Genomic DNA, 17,144 nt, shown 5'->3' with positions numbered 1-17,144 from the left:
ATTTCCTAACTGCAATGAAAAAAAACATTATCTCTCTCAGCATTGACTCTTCTGATTTATATACTTTAACTTCAGAGTGTCACTGTGTAATGGTTCTGAATATAAAATAATGCAAACAGATCTCCCATCTTTTCCATGTCAGCAAAACAGTCCAGAGGTGTGATGACTATGTAACATATGGAAAGATAGTATATTGTGGGGTGGATGTGCAATATATTTGATCAGTGATTTCAGCACCTTGGACAGTACACGTTATTCTGATCACAGTTAAGTGTTTTTAAATGTACTGGGAAATAAATTAAGATGTGCCTCTCATCAGACCACATATGGTGTCAGCATTGTGAATGTTACGGCTATCACACTTTTATTGTTTGCCATTATAACTTTATCATAGCTTTTAATTTGCATTTCTTTTCAAAGCAAAAGCAATCCAGTCCAATTACATCAGCCATCCACAATGGATGCGTATGGGCCTGTATTATCTTCTTGCCGTTTCCAGTTAAAGGTTAAGGACTACTTATTAATAATCAGTGCGCATGACGCTTTAGCCAGTGTCTTACACCTTGCAAAACAAGCAGGGACAATGCAGGCGTATAGAATTTCAATGGGATAAGAAAGGCTAGGCAAGCTTATTGATTAACGAGGCCTTGCGGGGGAAAAAAGTATTCCCGGCTTATCGCTGTCCTCCTCCAGAACTGCTTCACCACTGGCCTCTCAGAAAGCAGTGATGTCAGGTGAGCTATGATTCCCAGAAAAGAGAGAGAAAAAAGATACACCGCCCTCCATAAACAACCCTTGTGAGAAACATCTTGCCACAGAGCATCTTGTGTTGAGCACAGGGGAAATACCGCACCGCGATCAGCTCGCTCTTTCTGCACTCGGAGGGAGCTGCAGAATATTTTTAGCAAAAGTGCATTTCTCTGAATCTAACTGCCCTCCTTAAAAATGCCAATATTGGTTTCACGCTGCAGTTTTTAAGCTGCATTAAGCGGTTTTAGCGAATCCTATTACAGACTCTTCGTAATATTGATTCATGCTGCAACCCGAAGACCTGAAATAGTGTTTGTGGTCGCAGTGTACTCTGCGCATGTGGCTACCAACCATTATAAACCACATAATGCTGACGTAGTGAAGTATTGTGTTTTCAGAACATTTTAATGATTGTTTGCAGTTAGTAAGTTCAGCCTCAAAGATTCACATTCATACACACATATATACACACATGACCCTACATGAACGAAAAAGGGTTTGCAGTACCACTGTAAGACTAAATTTTGTAGGCCTTATGCAGCTGTTTACAAGTGATTTATATCTCGCTCTATAGCTGTGGATTTTCTGTCACATGACTGTCTGATGAGAAGCAGTTGTGATTCATGAAGTCTATAATGAAATATTTATGTTGTGAAGCACCATGAAGCATTATGGTGGCGTAATTCAAATGATGGTCAAAATGAATATGCATATGCAGTCAACATGTTATTGAGTTTTGCAGTACTCGCTCCTTGGTGAAAGCTGATCTCATTCGTGATGGTTGCTTTACCTGAGGCTTCAGCAGAAATGTATTTGTTTAACTCATCCATATGAGAACATTCAGTGGGGCTGGTGGGAAGTGGAGGGATGATGTGGAATGCAGTGGTTCTGTAGCCCTGAGGGTTCAGCAGAATCTACATGTAATACTCCGCATTTACAACTCTTATGAGGACCTCACCTGTGATAGGCCACATTTACACCACTAATGAGGACCTCACCTGTGATAGGCCACATTTACACCACTAATGAGGACCTCACCTGTGATGGGCCACATTTACACCTCTTTTGAGGACCTCATCTGTGATAGGCCACATTTACACCACTAATGAGGACCTCACCTGTGATGGGCCACATTTACACCTCTTATGAGGACCTCATCTGTGATAGGCCACATTTACACCACTAATGAGGACCTCACCTGTGATGGGCCACATTTCCACCTCTTATGAGGACCTCATCTGTGATAGGCCACATTTACACCACTAATGAGGACCTCACCTGTGATGGGCCACATTTACACCTCTTATGAGGACCTCATCTGTGATAGGCCACATTTACACCACTAATGAGGACCTCATCTGTGATAGGCCTGCTGTGACACACCCCTTACGAGGACCTCACATACAACACACCACATTTACACCATTTACGGGATGCACCCTTTACAAAGACCCGCCTGTAACACCACGTACACGGCCAACAAGGAATTTACGTGAAGGACAACACATACTGACACAGCTTACACAGCTTAGTAACAACATTCTCTAGTATTGCTTTTGTTTTTAGCTTGTGGGATAGCGAAAATGGTGCTTGTGTACGCCTGCTGAGAGTGAGGAATTTAATGAAACTGGGGCTGAGTGGAGACATTAGTACCTTCAGAATGCCTCTCAGAGGACACACTTCCGGGCTCGTCCCTGTTCCGAAATGCTGAAGCGGATAAGTGCGGTGGACGTGCAGCGCAGCGGGAAGATGTGGACCTTGCGCAGTCTCGCTGTTTGAGCCTTGAGAGCTGCTGTGGATCAATAATAAATAATCAGCTGAAGTTCTGCCTGAAGGTATGACGCACTGGCCTACACCGCTTGACGCACCAACAGCCCACAAAACACTCTCGAATGAGCAAAAAAAAGAGCCTGTCGGGTTCTCTGCATTGCAAAACCAATCCCTCACATGGGATATCTCCATATGCCGCACAGCAGTGTGTTTGGTGTGAAAGAAATTCCGACAGAGTGCGTTTGCCTCTAATAGAGTAATTACGGTCCTTGCTGGACTTACTTAAACTGTGTCACGGCTGTGTCGAGCTCTATTGCTGTGTGCACCTCAGCTCAGCTCGTGGTCCGAACAGAGGCTGTAGTGTACAGTGACTGTACGCCACAGGCCAGGCAGTTTGTTTTAGTATGCTTGTGGGGACGTTAAATGATGTGAAAGATGACAGTGGGCACTCAAGCGAGCAGAGAATGACTCCAGTTTACGTCCTCTGATGCAGCCACTGCTGATTCTGCTCGAGGGAATCTACCGACCAATGGCATGAGTGATTGGGTGTGACCTGCCCCTGCAAATGAGTGATATGCTGAATAGGACTGGAGGGTTTGTCTGCATGCATAAGTGTGTGTGTGTATGCGTACATGAGCATGTGTGCGTTGTGTGTGTGTGTGTGTGTGTGTGTGTGTGTGTGTCTGTGTATAGTTTCTTATTCTCAAATTGTAGTTGTTTTGGTATGGTAGTTTTCAGTGGGTGTATCAATATTCTGTATTAGACATAGGTTCATAGTCTAACAACCAGTCCTATATGAATTGTACCTTCTCCGGCGTGTTCGATTGTTTGTTGTATGACCTTGTTATGCCTGGTTTTGTACGTCACTTTCGATAAAAGCGTCTGCTAAATGTAATGTAATGTAATGCAGTTTACATGGGTACATGTGTGTTTTTAGATGGAAGTAGGTGGCCTGGGATTGGTGGTGTTACCCCACAGACGCAGGGCATGGCTGTGGCCCTGGGTGGCAGCTCGGGGCTTGATGAGAGATGGCTTTGGACATGGGGACGTTGGGCCATTTGAGAATTGGGGGCAGTGGAATGTGTTGCCCCTGCAGCTGAAATACGGGCGAGAAAAGGCCACTGTCCAATCAGCTAACAGCCTCATAAACACTGTCAGCTCTCTGAACTGTGCATCGTTCAGATTAACTCTTCTCCTTCTTTTCAAATCTCTCCCTTTCTCTTTTCTCTTTGTTTCTCTCCTGTTCTCTCGCTTTCTAACATTCTCATTTTCTCTCTCCCCTTCTCTCTCACTTTCACACTCTCACTCTCTGTCAGCCTTTCTCTCTCTCTCCCCCCTTTCTCTCACACTCTCATTTTCTCTCACTTTCAATCTCACTCTCTTTCCCTTCCTCTCTCGCCCTCACCCCCTCTCTCTCTCCATCTCTCCGGTAACTGAGGGAAAGGGGGGAATGTATTACCTGGGAGGCACATAAAAGAGGAAACGGCTGATGATGCTGTGCTGCTGAGTGTGGAAAAAGCTGACCCCTGACCGCATTGGGTCCTGCACAGCTGCTGGAGTCTAACCAAGACCCACACCGCACCCCACCCCACCCCCACCCACAGTCACACCCACCCACACCCCACCCCACCCCATTCACACCCACACCTACACCCCTCCCACCCCCGCACTTCCATTCCGCCACATGCAGAGGATGTGTTTTTTATTTTATTTGCCCCATAAATCACAGCCCTTCAGGAGCCGAACGTGCCAGTTTAACAGCCCCACTCCCAGCTGCTCTCCAGCCCTCAGGGTGTGGTTGAGGGTAGGGGGGGGGGGGTCTTTGCTATGTCCCCTGCCCACTCGCGACCGTACTCGCTCGCTCATTGTTTTATTTCTCCATCTCTTTCCCGGAGGTCACTGTCATAACTATGAAAGATCATTTATGAGGCAGAATGGATTCTGAAATGGCCAAAGGCCGTGTAGTTAACAGGCGAAATGGCACGCCAGACATCTGACCGTACAGTGAGCACAGAATGAACTTACAGTGAGCACAGAATGAACTTACAGTGAGAGCAGAATGACCATACAGTGAGCTCAGAATGACCGTACAGTGAGCACAGAATGAACTTACAGTGAGAGCAGAATGACCGTACAGTGAGCTCAGAATGAACTTACAGTGAGAGCAGAATGACCGTACAGTGAGCACAGAATGAACTTAGTGAGAGCAGAATGACCGTACAGTGAGCACAGAATGACCGTACAGTGAGCACAGAATGAACTTACAGTGAGAGCAGAATGAGCGTACAGTGAGCACAGAATGAACTTACAGTGAGAGCAGAATGACCGTACAGTGAGCACAGAATGAACTTACAGTGAGAGCAGAATGACCGTACAGTGAGCACAGAATGACCGTACAGTGAGCACAGAATGAACTTACAGTGAGAGCAGAATGAACTTACAGTGAGCTCAGAATGAGCATACAGTGACTGTCAGAATGAGCATACAGTGACCATCAGAATGAGCAGATGAGCTTCCTCCTCAGTCCCCTGACCTAGGCCTGGCTCTGTGCGGTTGTTCAGCTAGCCTTTCCAGAAAAGTAAAGCATTACCAAAAAGCGAAAGCCATGCAGGGAGGCTTTTAGACGCTTCTGGTTTTCTTTGCCTGCTGGGTCTTGTGTGCTGTCTGTACCAGGTACCAGTGTGCCTTTAATACAGCCCTTTATTCCACTGAATGCTGAATACACACTGCAGTTCCGCTGCATGACACTGTTACACACACCTGACAAATTGATCAAGCTCATTGATCGGCCAAGCTGGAGACATGCTAGTACCACGCACCCTGTCAGTCAGCAGTATTTATTGTCCTCAGTGGAGCTACAGTAGCATTTTGGGAAGATAAACATTTTGGCCTAATGTTTACCAAGTTGATTTGTAGTGATTAAAGTAGGAGCATCAGTCATGAGACACTGTAGCCATGTTGTGCTGTTGCATTCCCCCACACCAATAATCAGCACTAGCAGAGCGTGGAGATGTCTTTGTCACGTCAACATCAGGTCAGTTGGAAGTAAGTTTTAATTAGATAGGGGGTGAGAGAGGAGAGGAGGGCAGTGGAGATATCCACTCTGTAAGCAGGTGCTGCACTTGAGTAAATGAAAAGTTAATGACCCCAAGATGGCCTCCGAGTCGAAGCCAAGTTTCTCCCAACATTTCTTGCCGCCAGGTAGACTTGTTCTTGCCACTGAGTTTGTTCTTCCTATTGAAGAATTTCTGCCTCTTCTTCCTCCTCCTTATTCTTCCTCCTTCTTCATCTTCTTCTTCTTCATTTACTTAACATACAATTTTTTGGCGCATTCAGTTTTTCAATTTCAAGTTTCCTATATCCCCGTTATTGCCCCGTTTTCCCGTAAAGAGTCTTCGCGACGGCGCGCCCGTGAAAAGAAGCAGAGTTGGGCTGAAGCGGATTCGCTGGCGCGGGGCGAGCCTGCTCGCACTGGTGAACCCGCCTCACCCCTCCCGCTGACAGAGACAGATGTGTTGGGGTAGCTGGCCCGCGATGGCGGGGGCACGTGTAAAAGCTACCGTGACGAGGCCGCGCGCTAAAGAGATGGGCTGACGTTTCCACGGCGAGCTCATCGCGAGCAGCACGCTACGGCACATGAAACTCTTTAGCAGCACCTGTAACTAGATCCAGCGTGCGGGCCTCCCCGTCCAGACGGAACAGGGCTATTAGGAGTTCAGGCTCTATCAGAGCCAGATGTGCTCCCAGCGTTAGCATGAAGCCTTCCATAACTCAAAAGGCAGGCGCTATAATTCAGACAACACTGTGTTGTGGGGCCGTGGTTTACCCGCTCTATATTTCGCAGTAATTCGATGGAAAATGTAATGTGCTGTTAATCACGCGGAGGAGAGGGCTGTGGGCCACAGTGCCAGAGACCGGCCTTCCTGTCTCCCTGCCTTCCTCTTTTTGTCTTTCTTTTTACTCGTTTTATTTCGTTTCATCGTAATTCTTGACCCGTTCGTTCCTTTCTTTTGATCGTTCTTTCCTTTGATCGTTATTCTTTAACAATGTCCTTTCTTCGATCGTTCTTTCTTTAAATCTTATTTTCTTGTTTTCTATCTTTCTTTGTCTCATTGTTTCATTCTTTCGATCTCTCTTTCTCTCTTCATGTCTCTGTCTTTTACTGTGATATTTTGCTCTTTTTCAACATTTCAAATTCTCTATTAATTCAGTTTAAATGTCCTGTTCAATTTTGACTTAATTTTCTACTTCACGATAAAAGCTGTGAAGACGTGAGGTGTCCATTAACAGCATGGATCCCTTGAGACATTTATGGAAGACTTAAGACTTGGGTCCCTGATTTGAGACATTTACATAAGATTTAAGACTTGACATTCGAAAGTTCACACTGTAACACTACACCGATGAGCCAAAACATTATGACCACTCGACCTGAACGACTTTGACAAGGGCCAAATCGTTATGGCCAGATGACTGTGTTGAAGCATATCCGAAAAGGCTTACGGGGTACTAGTGGACCGAGGAGGGATAAACCACAGACCGGCGACAGGGTGTTGGGTGCCCAAGGCTCATCCATGCGCAAGGGGAACAAAGGCTATCCCGTCTGATCCAAACCGCAGAACATTTTAATGATGGTTACGGGAGGAATGTGTCACAACACTGCGTATGGGGCTGCAGGGGGCCCATGCTAACCCCTGTCCACCAACGAAAGCGCCTACACCAGCCACGTGAGCGTCAGAACTGGACCATGGAGCAATGGATGACTGTCGCCTGGTCCGATAAATTCCATTTGGCTTTTATTTTTATGTGGACGGCCGGGTACGTGTTCACCGTTTATCTGGTGAAGAGCTGGCACCAGGATGCACTGTGGGAAGAAGACAAGCCGCTGGAGGGAGTGTGATGCTATGGGCAATGTTCTGCTGGGAAACCCTGGGTTCAGGCATTCATGTGGATGTCAAATTGTGCATGTGCCACCTACCTAAACATGCGGACCAGGTACACCCCTTCACAGCAACGGTATTCCCTGATGGGAGTGGCCTCTTTCAGACAGATAATGCGCCCCACAACACTGCACAAATTGTTCAGGAATAGTTTGAGGAACATGGCAAAGAGTTTTGCCCTGGCCTCCAACTTCTCCAGATCTCAATCAAATCAGGAGGTTACAGTGTAATGCTTCATCTGCCTGTGTAATGTGCCAGTCAGGAGGTTACAGTGTAACGCTTCATCTGCCTGTGTAATGTGCCAGTCAGGAGGTTACAGTGTAATGCTTCATCTGCCTATGTAATGTGCCAGTCAGGAGGTTACAGTGTAACGCTTCATCTGCCTGTGTAATGTGCCAGTCAGGAGGTTACAGTGTAACGCTTCATCTGCCTGTGTATTGTGCCAGTCAGGAGGTTACAGTGTAACGCTTCATCTGCCTGTGTAATGTGCCAGTCAGGAGGTTACAGTGTAAAGCTTCATCTGCCTGTGTAATGTGCCAGTCAGGAGATTACAGTGTAAAGCTTCATCTGCCTGTGTAATGTGCCAGTCAGGAGGTTACAGTGTAACGTTTCATCACGCTTCTGCATCAGTCAGACGCTGATGCCACACACTGGCCTCTTCTTCGGCTCTCCGTGTGGTGAATGGAAGGCCTGCAACGCTGCCCTCTAGTGCTGGCAACATGTAAATGTCCAAGTGTCTGTGCTAAAAGAAGTGAAGCTCCAGCCTGGAACAGCTGATTAGCACAGCGACATTAGCGCTGTCTTATACCTGAGATACTGTATCTGAGTGTGTCTGTGTATTTTGAAAGAGTGAAGCTTGACAGGAGCATTGTAGTCTGATTCCTTACTTTTCACAATGACCCTTGGTGCCCACACACCCTCTCCGCACACACACACACACACACACTTTGTATCTGTCCAGTGCTGTTTTCCTTTCCATATTTTCTTTTCATGGAAACCAAATCCTCAGAGCGCAGGGGTCTGGGGACTCGTGTGTCTGTGTCAGATGGAGTCCTGCGTGCTGCAGTATGAAAGACACATTGTCTGGGGTGGGCTGGAGGGACAAAGGTCGTATACCTGCTGCTGCCTGCCTGCCAGGAGATGTCTGTTCCTCCTGCTGCGTTCTCATCTCCTCTCTCTCTCTCTCCCTCTCTCTCTCTCATTGAGAGGAATATGGGAATATGAGATGCCTGAGAAAGCACTGCAGGCCCTGTGTCTTTCTTCAGTCTGTTCGATGTGGCGACCGGGACTGGGGTCATGATGTCATGAGCTGGGCCGGGGGCTTCTCCTCTGAGCGTGCTCTGTGCTGGGGACCGCATGAATTCAGATCCATCTGAATTGAAATCCGTTGTGTTCCAGAGAAGATTTTTCCAGTTTATTAATTGAATTGTGATTTGTTTCCTGAATTGACTGGAGTGGTTGGATCTGATGCCAGACCTGGATATATATCGGCACTGATAGGGCCTTACTTCTGAAAGGTGTGAGGGGAAAATGGGCAGTTTCGGGTTCAGAGGGGTGGACCTGTCTTTGTTGTAATAATAATAATAATAATAATTTGTTATTTAGCTGATGCTTTTCTCCAATACGACTTACAGTTGATTAGCCTAAGCAGGGGACAATTCCTGCTGGGTTTTTATAATATTTTTTTGGAGTGTTTATTGAATAATTAATTTAAAAAATTGGAAACAGCCTTTTTCTACAATTAATTACTTAGAAATGTTGCCCGCACACTACTAATGAATCACTGGAACAGAAGTTCGGCAGCATTGGCAATACCAAAACTGAATCACTGCTGCAAACTCGAATGGAAAGCGCCCAATGAGCGGTCTGGCAGATGAATGAAGCGGGACAGCAGGTGACCAGAGTTCACCCAATACTCACTCCCTGTAGCTTTATACTGTCCATGGCTGCTGGGGAGGTATATTATATATATTATATATGAACAACCGGCTATTCTGAACCTTCTCATGGACCAGAAAGATATTATATAGACACAATGTGTGTGTGGCAGCATATCTGCTATAGCTAGCCTGCTGAAACACTCTGTTTGGAGCTGGGGAGATTGCAATCTGTCTATGTAGTGCTGTGTCTGTGCAGGCACCAGCTGGCTCATGACCTCTTACAGTCATCAAGGAACGCCTGATGAGAACCTTGGCTTTAGAGTACAACCAAGCACAAGTCCTCCTTCGTTTTGTATCTCAGGCTCTATTACATTATATTAAAGTAGTAATAATAATAATAATTGGTTATTTAGCGACTTACAGTTGATTGGACAATCCCGCCTGGAGCAATGTGGGGTTAAGGGCCTTGCTCAAGGGCCCAACAGCTGCGCAGATATTATCAACCTTCTGGGGTCCCAGTCAGGCACCTTAGCCAGTAGGCTACAGGCTGTATCTGAGTGTAAGTGTTAACTCAGATGAACGGCTGTTCAGAACAAGGCGTTGACAGGTTTCACTTCAGCACCTTCAGCCTGAGAGATGAATCATAATCATAGCCGGGTATTCTGCCAGTGTACCAGCCTCTGCTGTCCAATCGGGGGCGGCCATCTTAGTGCCTTGACCCAATGATCCATGCCCTGTGTCAGAAACATCTCCTCTCTCAAAGGGCAAAGACACAGTAAAGATTGCTGGCCACTCAACAACACTCGTTCTCTGATGTCGGGCAGTACAGCACTAGATAAATAACCACCCAGTCAGCCCATAGTGGTGCTTAACTGTGTACCTTATGTTGCAGTTATTTATCTGACGCTTTTATCCAAAGCTTACTTACAGTCGATTAGACTAGGCAAGTGCCAGTCCCCCCTGGAGCAATATGGGGTGAAGGACTCAACAGCGCTGATCTTATTGTGGCTACGCTGGGGCTTGAACCACCAACCTTCCAGGTCCCAGTTAAACACCTTAGTTACTAGGCTGCAGGCTGTTCCAGTGCTGCGTGAGAGAGAGTAACCGGAAAGAGAAAGAGAGCTGTCAATCTGTTCGGACTGCGTAGTGTACCGTGTGACTGGTTCATAGGTGTCCGGCATAAGGCCAGAAGGGAGCTCATTACCACCTTGCCTCTATCCCAGCGTACCTGCCTGTCGAGCTGGTTGCCTAGCGCATGTGCCCACCCTGCCTCGGAGTGCGTTTCGCCGGTGTGAACGCTGTCAGGGAGAGACAGCGCTCGCCGGTCCAGCGCGTTTTCCCAGGCACCCCTGGGAGCCGCAGCGACCGCGCTTCGCGATGGCGAGCGGCTGACTGAGAGGGCCTTGCTTCATCGCTGCAGCCGCGATGCGCAGCAACTATCTGATCCCCACGCTCTCCTCCCGTAATTGGACTTGGTTTCAAAGCGTTTCTATATTTGTACCATTAAACGGGCCGTAGATGACATCTCAGTTGCACCTAAAGCAGGAACTGCTGTGCAGTAATTTCTTCTGCGTTTGTTTAAAAGCACAGTCCCTGAGTGTTTTTTGAGTCTCAGTTTCCTCTGTTAAGCATTTTTGTGAATCTGTAAAGCTGTATACAAATAAGATTGAATTGAATTCATGGTAAATCTGGGATGTAGTGTATTTCCTCAATGCACTGCAAAAAAAGCCTGTCTTCACAAGTGTTTTAATCTTGCAATGAGAGCTTTAAGTTAAGTTACTGAAATTGTCTTGCCCTATTGCCAAATCTTGAAATGAGTAAAACGGTCTCATCTCATTGTCAATATCTTTGTAACTAAAATACAAGATTTTAAACAAAGAGTTTAACTAAAATGCTTGTTGTGATTGGCATATTTTTGCAGTGAGTCGGTGCTCAGGGGCTGTTCTCCTGTTCTGTTCCCGCAGGTTCATCCTGGTGTTTGGCTGCCTGGTGCTGTCCGTCTTCTCCACCATCCCCGCCCACCAGGAGCTGTCCTCGCACTGCCTGCTCATCCTGGTGAGGACCCCGACCCTCTCCGTTACCCCTCCCCCCGTTTCTTCTGTTCCCCAAATGCTCCACATCCACAAACACGAGCAGGAGAACGTACAGGGAGAGACGTATTATAACTGTATCGACTCTCCATCACAAAGCATAACTGGCCATGGGGTAAGTTGTTGAACTCACTGAGCTTCATGCTGAACTCATTCAGCAGTAGGCTTACAGCAGGCAGCAGGCTTACTTCAAGCTACATGTGTAAGAGATATCAGCTTTTAATGCCATATTCCTTTAAATAATACATTCCCCCTTAAAGGATACACATTTGTGTGAGGCCTGTCCATCACACCCTAAAGTAATGAAGAAGATACAGCACCTACCCATGAGATGTAACATAAAGCAGTCTCCCAGCATGCTCTCTGATCAGATGTCTGCTTTCACTAACCCCCGTGGTTGTTACGTGGTGTGGGGACCCGTAGATGTGGTCGAGTTTGGGTGTTATCTAAGAGCTGAGAGAACAAGACCTTTCTCCTCCTCCACCCATCATGGCCTCACCCCTGCTGCTGGGAAAGAGGACTACCAGCCCAGCCCAGAGGATGGGAAGCTCTGCCCCTCTCTGTTATGTGGGAGTCCCTCCTTCACTGCGCCCCCAAACACAGCAGGGAGTGTGGGTGCGGAGGGCGAACGGCCGAACACGATCAAACGATCTAACGCAGAGCAAGCATCCTGCCCTGATCGTACCTGCAGTGCGGTCCGATCGCGATCTCACGGAAACGCAGAATAAACGCTCTGCCCTGACCCCCGTACCCGCACACGCATACAGAGCCGGCTCCAGGCATGGGGGGGGGGGGCAAGTACGGTGACCTCGGGAGCCAGATGAAGCGGGGTAGGGTGGTGGGAATGCGAAATAGTCCACCGTGCACCCTGCTCCACCATTGCTGAACAGAGGCCATAATAGGCATGTATCAATTAAATTCACACATTCACACGTTACATTTATGGAGTAACTCAAATGCAAATGCAAATGAGCACAGCCCTGCACAGCAGGCAGAGCCTGAAGATTGACATATGATCGTGTACGTACAGTATCAGGGTCTGTTGCGTTTTTTTTTTTTAATCCTCTGCTGTTATTCATTGTGAATTCACCTGGGGCTGATTGCTAAATGAAGTCTGAGGAGCTTTTGCATGGCGGTGATTTACAACGACCCTGTTAATTAAGTTAACTAGGCCCTTTAATTACCATCCCGCTGTTTTCTGCAATTGTGTGGGAGAGGAATGGTGACTCATAGGAAACACACTGCTGTTAATGTTTACCTTTCATTATGTGTCAAAAAGCAAAATCTCCATCCAAAACGGCAACCCGCTGGCACGGTCGGCTTTAGCAGCAGGACTGTAATTGAATGGCATTTTCTGATTTGTTTTTGTATTTCTTTTGTGTTTATACTATTGTAAGGGGCCCCAACTCACCCCTCTCCCGGATAATGCTCTCTGTCGGAAGAGCACACTTGATGAAACGCATGTCATTAGGCGGTTTCTGCAAAGCACTCCCTCATAGCTGATTGAGTTTAGCATTCCATTAGCAATGGTTGGGAGGGGTAGGGGGTTGGAGGGTTTAGTGTAACGTTCGCTTCTTCAGCCATTTTTATTTCCAGAAATCCTGCCCGCTCCTGTGTAGAGAGGTGGGACAGTGAGTGGAGGGTACACAGCTGGACTGGGAGAAACACCACCATCGCAATCATTTCTGTTTCACCACCAGGCCCCCACCCAACAGGAAACAGTGATGGAAGATTTCATTTCCTGCCGTTGGAAGGCGTGTAAATCATCTCGTCTTTGCAATAAATCGACGTGCAGTCCGCAGCGATCAGAGCATTAAGAGCTCGAAGAGCTGCCTGAAATGTGTTACCCAAACCGGTCTTTATGAATTAAATTACCAGACTGTTTTATGTGTCAGTACCGATGTCATCTGAGCTCTTTAATGGTCGGCTCCATGATTACATTGGCAGGCCCATGAGCGTGTGTACGTGTGTCTGTGTATGCGTTCACACGCGCACTTGATCAAATGAGTGTCGTTTGTGAACGCGTTTGTTGATGTGTTGCTTTGCAGTCTGGTTCATAGCTACAGTAGCTATGAGAAACATAAGGAATTAGCCAGGCGCATCAACATTCCTCTGCAATTCAAGTTACCTAGCAATCCAGACCAGAAACGTTGACGTTATCCCGAAAAACCGCTGTTGCGCAACACTTAGTCTTTCTGTCATTTTTCCCCCCAACAGAAAAAAACAGCTCAAGCTAGTTTTTGAAGCAGCTGGTAGCTGGTTGACCAGTTCAGACCATCTCCATACTTAACAGCTCAAATTATGTTTTGAAATGGCTCGTAGCTGGATTTCACACCAGGGCTCTTGTATCCAACTTTAACTTTAACGTTGAACAATGTCAAATATTTTCCCAATGGCTGAATTTTTAAACAATGAATATTGGTTCACCTATTCAGTTCCATGAATTACCTGTTCATTTAAAAAAATGAATGAAGTAGTATAGTATCTGTGCTTTGTAACTGAAATATCTGCTTTCTGTTTCCTGCATTCTTCTCTTCCTGTTTCCTGCAGGAGTTTGTGATGATCGTGGTGTTTGGCCTGGAGTACATCATTCGCATCTGGTCTGCTGGCTGCTGCTGCCGCTACAGAGGATGGCAGGGCCGGCTGCGATTCGCCAGGAAGCCCTTCTGTGTCATAGGTGAGACGCACACGCCCAGTGCGTAATGAAGGGTGGTGATTGGACGCTTCTGCTTCTGTGTCATGGGTGAGAAGCACACGCCCAGTGCGTAATGCAGGGTTGTGATTGGGCGCTTCTCCTTCTGTGTCATAGGTGAGACGCACACGCCCAATTTAATACAGGGATGTGAGGTAGCCTGAGGAGCTAGTTCGGGCAGACAACTCGAGAAGTGCTGCCCCCTCACATGATGCTTACGTCTAATGGGAGGAGCGATACAAACCACCAACCTGACCTGTTCAGGCCCTTTCTCATTTTGCTTGCGCTGCCATGCTATGCTGCCTGCTAGCTGATGCAATCATACAAAGGCTGTCCTGCTGCATTAAACCTCGATAAATATTGCTTAATTAATTGTGACTTGTCTGATTCAATATCACAATACTGTTTTTACATTGCATTGCATGTTTCGTCTTTATGATTGTTATTTTATTATTATTATTATTTTTTAATAAAGCTGGTAGAGACCGCCTCAATAAAAACAGATTTTCCTCCATTTAATCTGTTCAATAAGTGATATACTACTGTACTTTACTGTATGTAGAGACATGCTTCTCTTTGTAACAGTAAATCCATAGTTATGTCATCTCTCACACATTCACACATTGAAGGTTAATTGTAACTTGTCTCCTTTGTGCCCCTGTATGGTTTATTTATAAACCCCCTGATAATCCAGCCGCTCTAAAGCTGCTTACTGGATGCTATAGCAACCTAAAGTGCTACTCGGTTTTTCCAATCGTCCTCTGCGTGACAGGGAAGCGCAAAATGGCGTCATGACCCAGGGCCTAGTCTGGACCTCCAAACGCGAGCAGCAACAGGCGTTAAGCGGTGCTCTCTCTATGAAAAGGCCCCTGGAAGTCCCATGTGGGGGGGTTGGCTACACGCCAGCATCTGAGTGAAATCTTTGGCACTTTTTTGGTTATCCCCCCACACTTTTCTGTGAGAGGGAACATTTGGCTGCCATTAAAGCTGAGAGAGAGAGAGAGAGAGAGAGAGAGAGAGAGGAGAGTGCCTCTATTATTACTTCTCGACACTGGTCTGTCATTTCACCACAGCGAATAATAATAATAATAATCCGAATAATAATAACCTTCTTTTATAAAATGCTTTTCTTGCATGGTGTCCAAACCACTTTCCCCATAAAATGACTCAATGCAAAGACACAGAATACAAATAACGGACAATAAAACAGTGTTGGAGTGGGTGAAATTATTATGACAGTAGTAATTTCAGTTCAAATAAACGAGTGGATTACAGGAGGATAATGCGATGATGTGTGCCACCGCATACCGGAAGCAGGTGGGTCAGGTCCTGCTTTACGGAGTCGCCCCAGGGTCCCCCCCGTGACTCGAAAATGAGACCCGTGGGTTGATATTTTATCGATCGTCATTGGCGAGCGTGGGGGCACTGAGGTGCAGCGGGCCGTAGCCTCCAGCCATTACGGGCAGAGATCCGTCAGGGTTTATAGGTAACAGTGAATCATTAATGGCAGAAACCTGGAAATGGATTCATTTCGGTAGTCAAACAGGTGATTTGTTAAGCGGAGCCATTTGAATATGATTGAGAAGATACAGAGATATCGTTACGCACTGCAGCTGAACACCCTCCAGCCTCCAGTACTCCGGTACCTTAAGTAAGCGGAAATGACCACTTCCATAATTCACAATGATGTTGTCAGTCCTTAGGCAGTGGAAGAGCTTCAATTCAGGCTGGATTCCAGCTGCTCCTGGACTTTCAATCTCACTTTATTTCTGTTTGGAGAGATTTTTCATTGGGTTTGAATGCGCTTGGGACATCAGCTTATGTTTTTGTGTTTGTTTACCAGAGCTGCCTCTCTGTCAGATTTTCTCCCCTTTCTGGTTTATGGGGATCTCAAAGCCAAACCTTCAGTTAGCTGTGTAAGTTAATTGAAGTGCAGCTAGCATATGCGCAGACTCTAAAATGGCAGCCTATGCATTGGCTGGCAGACAGGTGCACCCCAAGGAAGACTGCATCACATATGTACGTACATGTATTATGTGTAGGAGAGTCTGTGCTAAAATCAGATGCAAAAAAATGAGTGTGACTTTTAGTTTGCTAAAACCCCGTCCCTCCATCCTGTCCTGTCTCTAAGGGGCCCTAGACTCAAGATGGTCCCCATCCCATGAGAACGAATAAAAGCATTAATGGCAAAAACACTCCCGCCTGATTCCGTGCAGCTGTCTCCTTTGAAAGGGCAGTAGCAGGGTCCGTCAGAGCGAAGTGCATGGTTGTTTTTTTCTACAATGAGTCGTGTTTTTTGTGGTCAGGGCAGTAGCTGGAGGCTGACTCTGTGTTTACAGAGCTGGGAGAGGCCGTGCACTGGGCCTTGCTGTGTGTGTGTGTGTGTGTGTGTGTGCATGTGTGTGCATGTGTGTGTGTGTATGTGTAGCTGTGAGTGTGTACTTGTACGTGTTTGTGAATGTACATGTGTGTGTGCGTGTGCATGTGTGTGTGTCTGTGTGTGTGCATGCGTGCGGGGGGGGGGGGGGGGGGGGTGATTTATCAGTAGAGAAGGGAAGTCGATGGCTGCAGTGTTTTGGCTACAGACCGCCGGCTGAATGAGTGGTGGTAAACCACAGCGGCCAATGCTGTACAAATTTATCCTGAGGGCTGCCGCTTTGCCAAGATGAACATCTGTCCCCTTCATAGAGAGAGCGAGAGAGTTCATTAATTGTTCATGTTTGTGACTCTGAGTGACCCCTCATACCAAAACTGTGTTGATGCAAAAACCTTTATTGCAAACCAATAAACTACCAGACCAGGACCAAGGTGAGACGTATTACATTTGCACCAAGCAGAATGAACAAACACACAAACAAAACAATCCAGACTAAAAGTAAATAAATTAATCAAATAAAGCCCAATGTGGTGGTATTTGCAGCTGTGCCTTTCCCTGTGTGAGTGGGCCAAACCTTTTTTTGTACAGGAAATGTAGTGAGAACAGGTGTGTGATAATGGAGTTTGCAAGCGGTTAGCTAGATTG

General features: G+C 46.7%; 1 protein-coding gene across 1 annotated transcript in view; it reads left to right on the top strand.

Moving 5' to 3' along the window:
- The window catches only part of kcnq5a (potassium voltage-gated channel, KQT-like subfamily, member 5a), a 140,083-nt gene that overhangs the window by 96,145 nt on the left and 26,794 nt on the right, over positions 1-17,144 (top strand). The window contains exons 2-3 of the mRNA XM_061228710.1: positions 11,305-11,395; positions 13,981-14,107. Coding sequence (XP_061084694.1) covers positions 11,305-11,395; positions 13,981-14,107 — 218 coding nt within the window. The remainder of the gene's footprint in view (positions 1-11,304; positions 11,396-13,980; positions 14,108-17,144) is intronic.

Source organism: Conger conger, chromosome 18 (assembly GCF_963514075.1).
Source record: "Conger conger chromosome 18, fConCon1.1, whole genome shotgun sequence".
Taxonomy (NCBI): domain Eukaryota; kingdom Metazoa; phylum Chordata; class Actinopteri; order Anguilliformes; family Congridae; genus Conger; species Conger conger.
This window is presented reverse-complemented; position numbering and strand designations above follow the sequence as displayed.